Below are 16,635 nucleotides of genomic sequence, written 5' to 3' on the forward strand. Positions count from 1 at the left end.
GATCAACTTTTTTAGCTCTCACTTAAATAGGAGTGAGAACATGGAATACTTGTCTTTTTGTGCCTGGCTTATTTCACTTAATATAATGACCTCCAGTTCCTCCATGTTGCTGCAAATGACAGAATTTCATTTTGTTTTTCATGGGTGAATAATATTTTATTGCATATATATATATACATATATATATATATATATGAATGTAGTATATGTATACCACACTTTCTTTCTGTTTTTTTTTTTTTTTTTTTTTTTTTTTTTGGAGATGGAGTTTCACTCTTGTTGCCCAACTGGAGTGCAATGGTGTGTTCTTGGCTCACTGCAACCTCCGCCCCCTGGGTTCAAGCAATTCTTCTGCTTCAGCCTCCCGAGTAGCTGGGATTACAGGTGCACCCCACCATGCCCTGCTAATTTTTTGTATCTTTAGTAGAGATGGGGTTTCATCATGTTGGCCAGCCTGGTCTGGAACTTGTGACCTCAAGTGATCCACTCACCTCGGCCTCCTAAAGTGTTAGGATTAAAGGCGTGAACCACTGCACCTGGCCAAATGTATACTACACTTTCTTTAGCCATTCATCCACTGATGGACACTTAGGTTGATTTCACATTTTGGCTATTATGAATATTGTTGCAATAAACATAGGAGCACAGATGTCTTTTCAATATATTGATTTCCTTTCTTTAAAATGTATACCCACTAATGAAATTGCTGGATCATGTGGTAGTCTTATTTTCAGTTTTTTGAGAACCCTCCATACTGTTCTGAAGTAGTGGTTGTACTAATTTACATTTTCACCAACGGTGTATAAGGGTTCCTCTTTCTCCACATCCTCACCAGCATTTGTTATTGCCTGTCTTTCATATAGAAACCATTTTAACTGGGGTGAGATGTCTCATCGTAGTTTTGATTTGCATTTCTGTGATGATTAGTGATGTTGAGCAGTTTTTCATATACCTGTTGACCATACATATGTCTTCTTTTGAGAAATGTCTGTTCAAATCTTTTGCCCATTTTTAGGTCAGATTTTTTTATTGTTATTGAGTTGTTTGAGTGTCTTATATATTCTGTTCAGTAATTCTTTGTCAGATGGGTCATTTGAAAATAATTTTTCCCATTCTGTAGGTTGTCTCTCACTTTATTTTTTCTCTTGTGGTGCAGAAGGTTTTTCATTTGATGTAATAACATTTGTCTATTTTTGCTTTGGCCGTGCTTTTGACGTCTTACACAAAACATCTTAGCCCAGACTAATGTCCCAGAGCATTTTCCCAGTGTCCTCTTTCAGCAGTTTCATAGTTTCAGGCCTTCAATTTAAGTATTTAATCCATTTTGATTTTATTTTTGTGTATGGTGAGGGATAGGGCTCTAGTTTCATTCTTCTGCATATGGATCTTCAGTTTTCCCAGAAACATTTATTGAAGAGACTGCCCTTTCTCCAGTCTTGCCACCTTTGTTGAATGTGAGTTGGCTGTAAATGAGAGAATTGATTGCTGGGTTCTCTATTCTGCTCCATTGGTCTATGTGCCTGTTTTGTTGTTGTTGTTGTTGTTGTTGTTTTCTCCCACAGGATAATTTCCTGGAGATTCTTCCAAGTAGTTTTATTTTTTGAGTTGTTCATTCCTTTTCATTTCTGAATGATATCCTATGGTATAGATGTAGTACATTTTAAAAATTCTACCTTTGAACACATCTAGGTTGCTTCCAGTTTTTGACTATTCTAAATAAAGATGCTATGAATATTTGTATATAGATTTTTTGGAAGCATACCTTTCCATTTCTTTGGATAAATGCTAAAGAAGTGCAATGAATGGGTTATATTTTAATAGTATTTTAGTCTTTTAAGAAGCAGCCAAATTGGTCTCTAGAGTGATTGTTCAATTTTACACTCGCACCAACAATGTAGGAATGATTGTTTCTCCACATCGCTGCCAGCAGTTAGTGTTGTTGCTCTATTGAACCACTTTAATGGGTATGTAGTGACATGTCCCTGTGGCCTTGATTTGCATATTATAATGACATTGAGCATCTTTTTATGTACTTATTCACCATCAGTGTATCTTCTTCTGTGAAGTGTCTGTTTATGTCTTTTGCCCATTTTGAAATTGATTTGTTAGATTTTATACTGCTGAGATATACATATATCTCAAAGTCCTTTTTCTCAACACACGAGTTTTTGTGCTGTTTTATTTCCTTACCTCTTGTAATAATTAGAAATGTTTATTATTTAATATTCCCTCTATTCAATTTTCATATATTCATGTTTTTGTTATCATTTAAGTTATTGCCTAAACATTATCATAGAGCCATATATGTATAACTACTACAGTTTAACACAATTTATATCAATTTCAGAAAATGTTAGAACTTTAAGACACTTTAATTCCTTTGTTTTTTCTTATCTTTGGGCATATTTTTGATATACTTAAAAACGTATGTTAGATATTTCAAAATATATTATTGCTTTCATATAACTATTCAAACGTATTCTATTTTTAATCTTTCTTCTCATTTCTTTCTTTTGGTTCTATTTTCCTTCTACCTTAAAAGCTCTCTTAATATTTTTATTAAGAGAATGTATATTTTTTAGAACTGTACATTTATTTACTTTTTGATTTAAAATGCGGTTACATTATTTGAAGAAATTTAGCTAGAGAAATTTTTGACAAGAAAGGAATTGTCTGAATGGGTCCAGATGACTCCTTACATTTTCATTTTTATGGCATTCAGTACATCAACAGCTTCATCAGCTGAATTAATTACACTCAATACACATGACAGCAATAAGCAGTTACAAACATAGCACTACTCAGAATGGATTTCATCGAGATTCACATTCAAGAGCTAATCTATTGTTTACTCATTCACTCAATCAATATTGATTTAATATCTGTAAGTGGGAGACATTGTGTTGGATTCTTTCTCTGAAAAAGCTCACAGACTAGTGGTAGTAGATTCAGTGAGGGAGTGGGGGGCAAAAAAAGATAAATAAGTGATTTATACTAGATTCATGGATGAATAAGATACTATTGCATATATTTATGTATATATGAATGTAATATATGCAAACCACACTTTATTTAGCCATTCATCCACTGATGGACACTTAGGTTGATTTCACATTTTGACTATTATGAATAGTGTTGCCCATGATTACAAATGAAGAAAATTATTTAGCTTGGCTCAAACGTAGGATATTATTTATTGGTTGCTTTTGTGCCATAACCTATAATTTTAACTTCAGTGATGTAATACCAGTCATATTTAATTGCAACCAAGTTGTGTTACAGTCATGTACTATTGTGTATATATAAATTAAAACATCATGATATTTTTATCAGTAATAACACAGTTTATATTTATCATTGTGTAATGACCCTGATTCAAATATAAATATCTGCTTTAAATTTTGAAGTATGTTATAATATTGCAGTGTCAAGGGCATTAGAATAAGAGATAAAAATTGTTAAAACTGGCTGGTCTTTTAATCTCTTCAAGTTTTATTTTGCCTATATGCAAAATGAGCATATAAATATGTGCACATCAGTTTATATAATATTATATACATATGTTATATATATATTTGAATTTGAGGAGTATAATTTTGAGGAGTACTCTCAGTGTTTAGCATACTTTATGGCTGAAAGTGCTCAATAAATATTTATTAAATGAATTTTAATGAAAAAAGTTCACATCATAGTTTTTTCTTTAGGTAGAATTATCATCTACTGCATGCTTTTTAAACACTATGAAAATCGATAATATTGAAAGTAGGCTTTTGGACTTTAAAAATTCTCAAATGACAGTAGAATTTCTAGTTTTCTCCCAGAGTGCACACACTGTTTACCCTGAGATGAAGACGTTTCAGATGGTGACAGGTTTGGCACTGGTGGATGAAATTTAGTATCTAAACAGTAGGCAAGGCAAGCTTAATGGTTATGAGAATTGTGCTTTTGATAACACAACAATCTTAGCAAATGGGTCTCTAACAATAAAGCCAAATATGAATCTGGCTTATAGTAAATACTTAATTCATAGTTGTTCATTGAAGGAGGGGAATCTTCAGGAATGTATATTTTAGGGGATCTGAGGAGGAAGCACAATCAGTGAATGTGTGAAGCAGAAAAAAGTAGATAGGAAGAAAAAGAAAGAAACTATGACCTAAGGATGTCATAGAAGTTATTTCTTTTTTTTTATTTTTATTTTTATTATACTTTAGGTTTTAGGGTACATGTGCACAATGTGCAGGTTTGTTACATATGTATCCATGTGCCATGTTGATTTCCTGCACCCATTAACTCGTCATTTAGCATTAGGTATATCTCCTAATGCTGTCCCTCCCCCCTCCCCCCACCCCACAACAGTCCCCGGAGTGTGATGTTCCCCTTCCTGTGTCCATGAGTTCTCATTGTTCAATTCCCACCTATGAGTGAGAACATGCAGTGTTTGGTTTTTTGTCCTTGCGATAGTTTACTGAGAATGATGTTTTCCAGTTTCATCCATGTCCCTACAAAGGACACGAACTCATCATTTGTTATGGCTGCATAGTATTCCATGGTGTATATGTGCCACATTTTCTTAATCCAGTCTATTTTTGTTGGACATTTGGGTTGGTTCCAAGTCTTTGCTATTGTGAATAGTGCCGCAATAAACATACGTGTGCATGTGTCTTTATAGCAGCATGATTTATAGTCCTTTGGGTATATACCCAGTAATAGGATGGCTGGGTCAAATGGTATTTCTAGTTCTAGATCCCTGAGGAATCGCCACACTGACTTCCACAATGGTTGAACTAGTTTACAGTCCCACCAACAGTGTAAAAGTGTTCCTATTTCTCCACATCCTCTCCAGCACCTGTTGTTTCCTGATTTTTTAATGATGGCCATTCTAACTGGTGTGAGATGGTATCTCATTGTGGTTTTGATTTGCATTTCTCTGATGGCCAGTGATGATGAGCATTTCTTCATGTGTTTTTTGGCTGCATAAATGTCTTCTTTTGAGAAGTGTCTGTTCATGTCCTTTGCCCACGTTTTGATGGGGTTGTTTGTTTTTTTCTTGTAAATTTGTTGGAGTTCATTGTAGATTCTGGATATTAGCCCTTTGTCAGATGAGTAGGTTGCAAAAATTTTCTCCCATTCTGTAGGTTGCCTGTTCACTCTGATGATAGTTTCTTTTGCTGTGCAGAAGCTCTTTAGTTTAATTAGATCCCATTTGTCGATTTTGGCTTTTGTTGCCATTGCTTTTGGTGTTTTAGACGTGAAGTCCTTGCCCACGCGTATGTCCTGAATGGTATTGCCTAGGTTTTCTTGTAGGATTTTAATGGTTTTAGGTCTAACATTTAAGTCTTTAATCCATCTTGAATTAATTTTTGTATAAGGTGTAAGGAAGGGATCCAGTTTCAGCTTTCTACATATGGCTAGCCAGTTTTCCCAGCACCATTTATTAAATAGGGAATCCTTTCCCCATTTCTTGTTTTTTATTTCTTTTCTGTAGTTGACACAATCAACTCTTTCTTCTCCTTAAAACCCTGATTGAAATAACTTCAAGTTATTTCAATCAGGGTTTTAAGGAGAAGAAAGAGTTGATTGTGTCAACTACAGAAAAGAAATACTGAAAGAACTGAGGAACAATGATTAATTTGGGGGTGACTTTGGATAGAATAACTGTAGAAGTCAATTGATAAAAAAAATAGTTTATATGAAGAAAGATACTGACAGTAGAGAAAGGATCACAATGTGTATGAGTACATTCATAAAATGTGATGGGAGGAAAGATGAATATAAAATTTAAGCATATCATGGTGTTGGTTACTAATTGAGAAGGAAGACTTTTTTTTTTTTTTTTTTTGACAGTCTCACTCTGTCACCCAGGCTGGAGTGCAGTGGCGCAATCTCAGCTCACTGCAAACTCTGCCTCCCGGGTTCAAATGATTCTCCTGTCTCAGCCTCCTGAGTAGCTGGGATTACAGGTGCCGACAACCATGCCTGGCTAATTTTTGTGTTTTTTAGTAGAGATGGGGCTTTGCCGTGTTGGCTAGGCTGGTCTCAAACTCATGACCTCAAGTGATCCGCCTGCTTAGGCATCCCAAAGTTCTGGGGTTAAAGGCATGAGCCGCCATGCCCAGCAGAGAAGGAAGACTCAATGGCAAAGGTGCTCATAAGCAGAAACAGCACCCACGTCTGATGTGGCAGCTGCCCTTGCAGTTTCATCATCCTGATGTGACGTGGTTCTCCTAAGTGGATACAGAGGTTGAAATGATTGCATTCCACTTTCACAGATTGGTCAGGAGGTCCACAAGGACTGGTCTCTGTGTAACTCAGGAACAATAAATAACTTTTAGAAAACATCAACTAAATACCATTAAGACCCTCTCCATAAGTCATGCAAGTATTCCTTTGTCTGGCATAAACCTCTTCATTTGTTCTTACACAATTATGTAGGGGATTAAAAAAGAAACTGCCGTAATACCCTTAAAATATATGACTCTCTTTGGAAAAGTCCACTCTTCCTTTGAACGATTCAAGATGAATTTTGTATAGTTCTTTCAATCTAGGGCAAATTATCTTGCCAAAGAGTCGCTCTTTGTTTCATTTCTCCAGTTTATTATAACACACTTATTTGATGATATGAATTTATTAATTAATATTAATTTTAATTTTGCCATAGCCAGAGGAGGACAGTATTCCAGGGTGCTTGAATATCTCTGGAAAACTGAACAATAAAAATAAAAAGAAATAAACCTTGAAGAAGTATATGTGATTCTGGTAGGCTTTAGTCACAGAATAAAAAAATACATTTGATCAAGTGATCGAATATATATTTTTAAAGCCCATAAATTTTAATCAAATATAGGTTAAAGTATATAATGTAGTGCTTCTACTGATGTCATGAGATATTCAAAATTTGCATGGCAATGCTTTCTGCTTCAAATGCCTTAGAGATGGCAGGATTCAAGAATTAAAGGACAGAGAAATTATGGAAAAGCTGTTATGTGACTAGGATTATCCAGGAAGAGATAAATAAAATGACATCCAGGTAAGCATCTGCATATGTAATACCTGCTCCTGTGAGGGTAGAAAGGTAACAAAGTAGACAAGAGCAACTAAGGATCTTGGGGTCCCAGAGATCAATTGTACTGGGGCTTCTTTACACAATTTGTTACTTTTGCCAGGGAATCCTGCTATGCCAGGAAGAAAAGGGTATTCACTTAGTTAAACTGGAGTTATTGAGGGCTGGGAAGTAGTAAGATTGGAGTGACTGGAGGTCACAGTGACAGGAAATTCTAAAATGAAAAATAACCACATAATTTGCGTGGATGAACAGGAAGCTCAGTCTAGGCAATGCAGCTAGATCCTGAATAGATATATGAACTAGGGTAACTGGAAGGGCTAAGAAAGATCAGAAAAATAAGAAGGTAATTTGCTGGTGATGGAAAGGAAGAGGTTATAGTTAAAGAACAGAAATGTGAGAATTCAAGTCTGACAGTGGAGCTGTCTTGGATAACATCAGCTCTCAAGTTAGCAAAAGCAGGAGTTTGCTAAAGTAAAGTGGAGATGGACTTGTTTGTTTTTGTTTCTTACTTACAGATTAAAGATTCCGAGCACTGTGATAATGCTATGAGAGGTATAAAATAGCATATATGGCTTTTCCTTCAAGGAGCTAGCAGCTTAGTAAGATCGAACAGTATTTAGCAGCTACACAAACATGTTTAATAACACAGAGAACAAGTGTTGCAATAAAGGAATCAGGAAGTCTAGGGGCACTAAAGTGGAAGAGATTCATTCCAAATACATGGGTTATAGAAAATACCATGGAATAGATAGCAACTGAGTTAACTTCTTAAAATTTGAAATGGATTTTGACAGGTAGAAATAACACAACTGATATTTTTAACAGATTTTTCAGTTGTTAAGAAGTCCAGTCTATAGTCTTCAAAATACAGCCTGAGGTGTGCAGAATATGTGTTGCCTTCTTCATTTCACGACCAGAGGAACTGTGGGTCAGTGAGTTTCACGGTGTTAACTGACTTGCAAGGACCTCAGAGATATTGAAGGAGCGTAGATGGGCATTTCAGACAAAGGAGTACTGGGGAGAAAGACGCTGTTGCATAAAGTGCAGGACTTCTTTAGAGAATGACAAGTTATGTGCTTTCAATTCATGAAACAACTGTGAATTTAAGATCTGGAAAACAAGTCATAAAAAATAACTTGAAAAAGCTCCTGATGTATCTAAACTGCTTAGGTTTTGTGCCTCAAAAATTAAAAGAGATGACACGGCAGTGAACCAAGGTAGTGCACACAGGGAAGAAACAGTTCAGGCCTGCTGTGTGTGGATTACACTCAACAAGACAGAGTAAAATGCTACAGTCACAAACCCGAGGGGCCTCTTCTTATTTCTTTCTTTCCTTCAATAGCATCCCCCTACCAATTAAGTGATAATGAAATCAAGTAAATGAGTCAATGTTCTGTCCTCACACACGGGGCCACTCTGTGAGACTGATTTTTCTCATTGTTCATTTTGTGTACTTTATTCTCTTTCTTCCATATCCTTCACCCCACAGAGAGATATTACTAAAATATAAACATGATCCCTTTCCTCCAGTGCTTCAGCGTCTCCACTGGCTCCCCTGACTCTCAGGATCAGGGAGACAAATTGCAGCAAGATATGTGAGTTATCACTGATTACACCTTGTCCAATCACCAACTTCATGGCTTGCCTTTTCTTCAGATCCACACACAATGAGCCAGACAACCCATATTTCTTTGGATATACTATGCTTTTCATGCGTTGGACGTTTGCTTTTGGATTAATTATCTCCTCTCTAAAAATTTTGCTTTCCCTTACCTGCCCCAGCCAAGCCATTCCACTGGTTAGCCCAATAGGGTGGAGTAGCTTTGATTCTACTCACTCCTTCATAATTCATTTTAAAAAGCAGTTCTTGAATCACATCATTTCTAATGCCTTTAAGGGGGAAATTATACATAGAACTTCAGCCATATGTGAAAGTACCGGGATCCACCAATTACTCATCAAATCCTTGTTAAATCTGTAAATTGTTCTCGTTTTTTAGGGGAAATTGAGACACAACTAAGTGAACTAAGTTGCTTCATCTTCACTCTCACTAATATATGTTTATTTCAGTTTCATATCATCTCAAGTTTTACCAGTGACAGTCCTCTCCTCACTGGTCTAACAGGACCACCCAAGCCACACAAATCTAGCCACTGTGGTCCTCTATGTGGAGTTGAGCAGTGGTTCCTTGCAGACTTTAAGCCCACCTCATTCTGAGCCTGCCTGTTTTTCCATGGTGAGCTTCCAGAACTCATGCTCATTCCAGCCACTCCAAACTTTTACATTTTAGTCTCTGCAACTCTTGTTCCTTGTGTATGAAAGTACATGCCCTCGTGGAGTAAAATCAACAATGAATCAAAACAGGAATCACTAACTATATTAATTAGAAATGATGTATACTTATTTGATTGCTTATGTTAGCTTGAAAATTATTCATGAATTTGTATAGTGAGCAGTATATTTTTCATTCAATGAAGACTAAATTTGTATTTTAAATGAATAAACCTACTTTGAGATTGAGCAACATTTGAAAATACTTTTTACTGCCAGAGCAGTTACCAAGGATCTTCAGAAAACTGTATAAGTGGAGAGTGGAAAAATAAGCCTGAACAAAAAACTTCAGACTAACTCTTCAGTGATGTAATTTTTTTTAGTGTGTGTGTGTGTGTGTGTGTGTGTGTATATATATGTATATGACACATAGTTTTGTCTGGGTATCCATAAGGTTACTGTTAATGCTGTAAAAGTTTAACGTCTCACAATACTAAATTAATGGGTAATGGAGTCTATTGATTTCATAATAAATATTAACTATTTTTATCTTGAGTTAAAAAATTACATTTTCTAAAAGCGACAAATAAAAACAAAAGCACTGCAGTTTTTCCCTAGTGCTTGATGAGACAACAATTCTATGTGGGGATATTTTCTTTTCACACTGAAATATTGCAATCAAGACCATATAGATGGATTATTCGGGGAATATTATACATAGAACTTCATCCAGGTATTAAAATATTATTAAAGTATTTAGATCCACCAATTATTCAGAAAATACTTGTTAAATCTGTACAGTAAATTGTTCTCACTTTAGATGAAATTGAGGCCTACGTGAGCTAATTTACTAATAACCTTCTTTACTTAGTAATGGAAGCCTCAGATAACTGTAATTTTTATGATCAACTTATTCTATAAGAGGTCATATGTAATCAAAAAAACCGTTAAAGTATTTCACTTACGTTCGTAAAAGAGTTTCCATATTTGAAAAGTTGAAACAGAATGTAAAAAGTGATACGTATTAACTTATAAGCCTAGTTTCATAAAAGATCAGCCCCCCAGAATTATTCTATATAGGGACTATGTACCATCTATAATTACATAGATTGAAGATTTGATCTAAGTGTATTGGCTTTTATTAGCTAAAAAATCTAGCTGCTATTATTCATTTAAAGTAGAGAAGACAACTATGATCAAGATATGCTTTAATTTATGGTACATGAAGCAATGGTTATAGCCAGAGAGCGGAAAGAAATATGTATTACCAAACTCCATTTATTTCTCATTTTCTGTGGATGGCTAAACTTCTGTCTGAATACTTTAAACATCTTACTTGCCATTATACATCAGAATTAAAGCTAAAAATATCACGTGAAATTATAACATTCTTTTCATTCAATGTGTATGCTGTCACAAATTCAAACTAACTTTATTTCAAAAAGATGGACAATAGTTATACTTCTGAAATTCTTTTAATGTATTTTTAAAAGAAAACAAAAAAGCATATCTGAGCACGTCCCTGTTTTCATTATAAAGTGATTTGTCTAAGATATGAGAACCAGTTTCTCTAAAAATATTAATAATTTGAACCCTCAGAGTCATGGATGCCCAAGGCCTTACCATGTGCCCAGTTCTGAGACAGGAAGGCGGAGCGGCATAGACCTACCAGTAGACCTGAGCCAGACATGCTCTATGGGGTTTTCTTTGTTTGGGGAATAAACTCATGTTTTATGTCCAAAAATGTCTACTAGAAGAGCCAGGAAAGGCGTTTGTTTGGAGAAAACATATAAATTTATACATTTTACATAGCATTTTGAATACCGAATTGCAAAAGCTTTCTATTACTTCATAACTGACTGGAATTGAAATATAGTTTGTGTATTATGTTGCACAATGAAGTAATTCTTAAGCCTGAGACTTTGGCTGGCTTCCATCCATTTTGAGATTTTATCTATTCCTGTCCATTAAGTTTATATCTAAACATTGCAATATCTGGAAGTAAGGAAGTCATTGAAGCTATAGGAAACACTTTTAAATTCAATAGCACTTTTGTGAACAATTTTAAAAGACATCATTTAATTGTCTATGACAACAAAAACAAAAGTCAATAAAAAACTGTCAGAATGTTTAGAGTGATCATAGCATTTTAAGAAAAAGTTTAATGTTAATGAAATTGGCAACATCCATGCAAATGGAAAGCATGATCATTTAGACCTGGAAAGAAGGTGTGAACCTCTTGTTCCAAATCATCTTTGAGAAGATGAACAGACTGAGAATGAGGGTGGAGAACAATGGACAAAGTGCTGCCACTCATGTTATCAAGTGACTTTTTAATATCATGCTTAATGTTTTATTGCCTGTATTTACGATCTTTCTAAGTCAGAAAATGCATTGACAAATGTTAAGAGGAGACAATGGTAGCCAAAATAATAAGTAAACTATGCATAATGTTATAGCAAACTGGGAAAATAATGTATCTAAAATTTCTTAGATTCTCTTTTATTTACATATTGTATGTTTTAGAAGTCAAAGTTTCTCCATAGTTACCTGAATCTAAAGATGCTTCCTATGAAATTGAAATTGTATGTCATTTGGGTCTATCTTCAGTGTTTCATTTAAAACAGAGATGCTTATAAAGTCAGGTAACCAAATATGAATTTGGAGGCTGATATTTATATTGTATGAAAGATAAGCTTTTCAACAGATACTATTATGAGTTGCAAATAGATCAATGACGATGTTTTGATCTGATTTGTTCTGAACATCTGCAGGCAGAATGCCTTTCAAGTCATTGCTGTGGATGGGGTCTGCAGTGGGATTATTCAGTGCCTCTCTGCTGAAGACTGCATTGACTGGCTACAAGCAATAGCAACTAACATTTCAAATCTCACAAAGCACAATGTAAGTAATGATTCAAGGAACAGCTAGCCAGGGTTTCTCAGGCTTTATAAAATCCTTCAATATATATGTAACTTCACATCAACTGTTTGGTGTTCTTCTCAGAATGAGACATTCATTATGAAAGCTATTCTGGAATACTTATTGTAAGAAAACTGAGAGTTCTAGCCCAATTTATGAGTTCAATAATACATGTAGATTTCCATTAACAAGTATCATAAACCCCTACATTACTTAAGCAAATGAAAATAAGTAGTTAGCATATAATCACTAAATATATTTAAGTAAAAGCATTCTGGACTAATATAGTACTGGATTTCAAGACAGCATTATTGATTTACCTTTAGTGATCTTAGAATTGCAGCTAGGAAGGTTTGAGGAGTAGTAGGCTAGGAGGAAAGGAGTTAGCATAAAGACTGAAGGGAACAGTCAGAAGATTGCCATTGTCTCACGTTAGGTAGAGCCTGGTCTGTATTATTAGATATGGCTTCTCTGCATTTTCTCTCTTTCCACTACAACCGTTTCTTCCTTCCACATTCCTGTGTCTCTTTATTGTAGCTATCTTCTCATTATTTTAACTCTTTAATAACCTAAATAATTCTTTCTCCCTGTTATTAATACTTCTATGAGAAATACAGTTTAACAAAATATACAAAACCATAAACCTTAGCTTACTGAGTATCAATCTAGGTATCATTAATGATAATTATTTCAGAAAAAGTACTTGTCATCATCCATGCCTTTGTGTTAATTCTCTCCTCGGTCCACAATTGTTCCATGTGATGTTGAGGCATTTCAGAAGCCCTAAGGGAGATCGGGAGTCTAATATACAAATGGTCAAGCAGAAATACGTAACTCTGTCACCAGCTCGTGAACACACAAAATTGTTCTCATGTAAATGACCCTTCAGATCCAAGTATCCTTGCACAGAGTAGACTTTGCTTTGAAACCTAAGAAAGGATTGTGGCCACTATACCTTTCTAAAACAACAGGAGGACCACTAGCCAATAAAGGCAACTGTCTAGTTTCCAGTCTATGGCTATTTCAAACAATGCCATCATAATGGCCATGCATATGGTGATGGGATGCTCTGGGAATGGGGTTGACAGTCATGGGATATGTGCATGGTCAATTTTACCAGGCAATGCTAAGTGTTTTCCAATTGGCTGTGCAATTTACCCCTCACTCTTGGTGGATGATATGTTTCTTTCTATAATCTTCAAAACTCTGTGTCACCCTGCCTTTTGAATTTTTGGTTATTTGATACATGTGGAAATGTGCTTCCAGTGTGAATGAAAACAGATTTTCCTTTTTTTTTTTTGGTGGTTCCAGGATAGGTGCAAATATGCCAAGCCTTACCCAGGGTCATCCCTCAACAAGAAGGCTAAACATGGGTGTGTCTAGCTTGGGCAAGAGTGAGCTCTCACTCCCAGCCCACCCTTGCTAATCTGGTGTTGTCACCATATTAGAGTTGAGGTTGCACAAAAGGGCATAGGTTTCAGAATGACTGAAAAACAAAGAAAAAAATGGAAAAAAATGCAGTGTTTCTCTAGGGATTGTTTCCTCTCCTTTGACTGACTTATATGGATGCTTCTAGAGTTAAACACAGAAAAATACCTCATGAGAGTAGGGAATTTGTTACAGAAATGATCAGAGTTTCTTAAAAACAAGATATAAACTTATATTTGTGAGACAAATATAATTGTGTTCTTTTGAAAGAACAGAATGTTAAACTTTAAATCCAAAGTTTTTTTTCCTTATCTAGATCCAAATTTGCATTGACCTAAAATCCTAGGAATATTGTCATGCCGTATTTCTTCAAACAGTCTATTCAGTTAGAATGCTGTGCTTCAGCTGACAAACATTTGAAAAGTCAATGCTTTAGTTAAAAGCAACAGCAACAACAAAACAGTGAAGATGCAAATGTCTCTACCCTCTGTAAGCCTAAGGAGGGACAAGCCGCATTTTGCTGCCTGTTTTTCATCCTTGTAATAAGTGCTCACCATCATATGATTTCCCTATACTATTGTTTTAACTGTTGGGAGATCCATATGTCTGTTGCATATTAAAAGTTATGTATTTCTTCTTTCATCTCCTGTTTCTATATTCTAATTACGTGTTCTTTTGTTCTTGTAATCAGTTTCCATTCAAAAGTATTAGGTTACAATGTATTCTGATATGGAAAGTACTACATAAATTTTGAAAAGTTATTAGGCACAGCAATAAAAAATGTGAAAGTCATATTGATTTCGGAGAAGGCAGAATGCATTGATGAAACAATATGGTTGATTAGCATCAAGAAAGAAATTAGACAGAAAGAGTAGCTAGGAACGTTTTGCTTAGGTTAGTTAAATATCAGTTCTACTTCCCTTATTTTTTTTTTAATTCTAAAGATATACTGGAAATAACATCTTATGGAAAGATGTAGAACTTTTCCTTTATTTGCCAATATTCTGAGAGTATAGGCTTGTATAAGTCTGACTTGAATAGCTTGTTAATAATAGGTGCAGAAATAAAAATATTGTGATAAATATTTAAAGAAATTCCACTCAAGAGATTATCAGGCATAAAATAAAACTGAAAAAAGGATTAAAATGCATAAAAAATAATAAGTCTGACAGTTTAAAAATATGCTATTGAAATAAGACATACATATGTATATAAACTTTTTAATAATGAATCACATTTTATTGTAAAGCTAGTTGGAGAACAGACAGGGGAAGGATAAAGGAGAGCAAAAACAAAAAACAAAAAACAACCTGTGTTAGAATAATTAGATCAATGTGTTGACCATTTTCTTTTCTCTTTGCTCACTAGTTTCTAAAAGTAAATTTACGAGACAGGGATTTTCATGCCCAGTTTTTAAGAATTCTATATAATTATAGTTGCTATCTGAAAAAATTCTTCTTCCAGAAATAATTGATCATAATGGCTAAAAATACCTAGACAAACACTGACAATGTAAAATTGTATTTTATCATTATTCAGAGTGGCTCCAAAATATTTACAATAGTTGTTAATATTTAATGCTTAGTAAATGATGTCTAGTAGAATGAGGGTGAAGGCCTTAGGGACTTGTCTTAAGCCATATTGGCACAGCTTTCAACTCATTTTACTTAAATTCTATGCTTTCACATTGGAAAGCAAAGCATGGCAGAGGCTATGCTGTTGTGGGGTGGGTGGGGTTCAGCTCATTTCTTAACCAACTCTCAAATAATGAGCATTTGCTATTATTTTAGATGAGCATTCACTCCCAGTGAACTATTATTTTAGGTAAAGTGGACTTGAGTAGATTCTAAAAGGTAAAATTTATAAATTGTAAAAAACAGCAATTGCTTCCAATTAATAATTTACCATTTTTTCATTCATTATTTCACCAGCTATATGAACAAGTATTAGTAGAAAGTTATCAATTTTTATTTCCATGATCATTTCATATTAAATAATTGAAGACTTTATGCAATGTTGTAATAGGGTGAAGTTTTTGGGAACCTTGGAAATAAGTAAATATATTTGGCATAATATATAAGGGTTATGAATCATCAGACTTTGATGGGTAGGTTAGTAAGATGCTCCCCCGTGATGTTCACTTCCTGGTACTTACACCCTTATGGGATCACCTTCCATGTGCGTTGGCTGCATAGTGAGCTCTGAAGCAGACACTTCTCTTACAAGACTTCAGATGAGATAGCAGATGACCCTTGAGAGCATTTTGAGAAATCCAGTACATTCTAACCCACACTAATCACATGCTGAGGGCTCAGCACATGCCAGTCACATGCTGGGGGCTGGCTCAACACACAAAGATGTCCCAACCAGAGACCCATGCCAGCTGTCCCCTACCCTGCACCCCTCTCACACCAGTCAGTCAGGCACAGTCTGTACAGACAAGTTATTTACTTCTTATTATAACCTTGGGCCCTTTCTGCCCTGGAAAGCGGGGGTGGGCAAGGAGGCTGGGCCCAGCATGCACCCCCACTTCTTTGGGGGCTGGTCCCTCCCACAGTATCAGGCCGGTGGGGGCAGGGGTAGAGGTTGGAGAGTAGGGGAGAAAGCCAAAAAAAAAAAAAAAAAAAACGGGATGAAGACCCAGCTATGCCACATGTGGACGCCTGACATACAGAGATTATAGGATAATAAATATTTGGTTAAAGTCACAAAGTTTTGGGGTATTCTGTTACACAGCAATAGGGAACTGTATTAGTTTCTTAAAATTCCAAAGTTTTATAAAACAATTTCAAAGCAAATTACCACAAACTTGGTGCCTTCAAACAACAGAAATTCATTTTCTCGCAATTCTGTGGCCCATTTGTCTGAAATCAGATGCCAGCAGGATATACCCCTCTGGACTTTGTAATGGAGAAGCCTTGTCTCTTCCAGCCTCTGGTGGCTGCCAGCAT

The 16,635-nt window shown here is 35.3% G+C and overlaps 1 protein-coding gene across 4 annotated transcripts in view; it reads left to right on the forward strand.

The window, feature by feature from the left end:
- SNTG1 (syntrophin gamma 1) overlaps positions 1-16,635 on the forward strand; it is an 858,007-nt gene that overhangs the window by 622,335 nt on the left and 219,037 nt on the right. For all 4 annotated transcript variants that reach the window (XM_030795196.1, XM_030795194.1, XM_030795195.1 and 1 more), the window contains one exon: positions 12,109-12,238. In XM_030795196.1, coding sequence (XP_030651056.1) covers positions 12,109-12,238 — 130 coding nt within the window. The remainder of the gene's footprint in view (positions 1-12,108; positions 12,239-16,635) is intronic.

Source organism: Nomascus leucogenys, chromosome 16 (assembly GCF_006542625.1).
Source record: "Nomascus leucogenys isolate Asia chromosome 16, Asia_NLE_v1, whole genome shotgun sequence".
Taxonomy (NCBI): Eukaryota; Metazoa; Chordata; class Mammalia; order Primates; family Hylobatidae; genus Nomascus; species Nomascus leucogenys.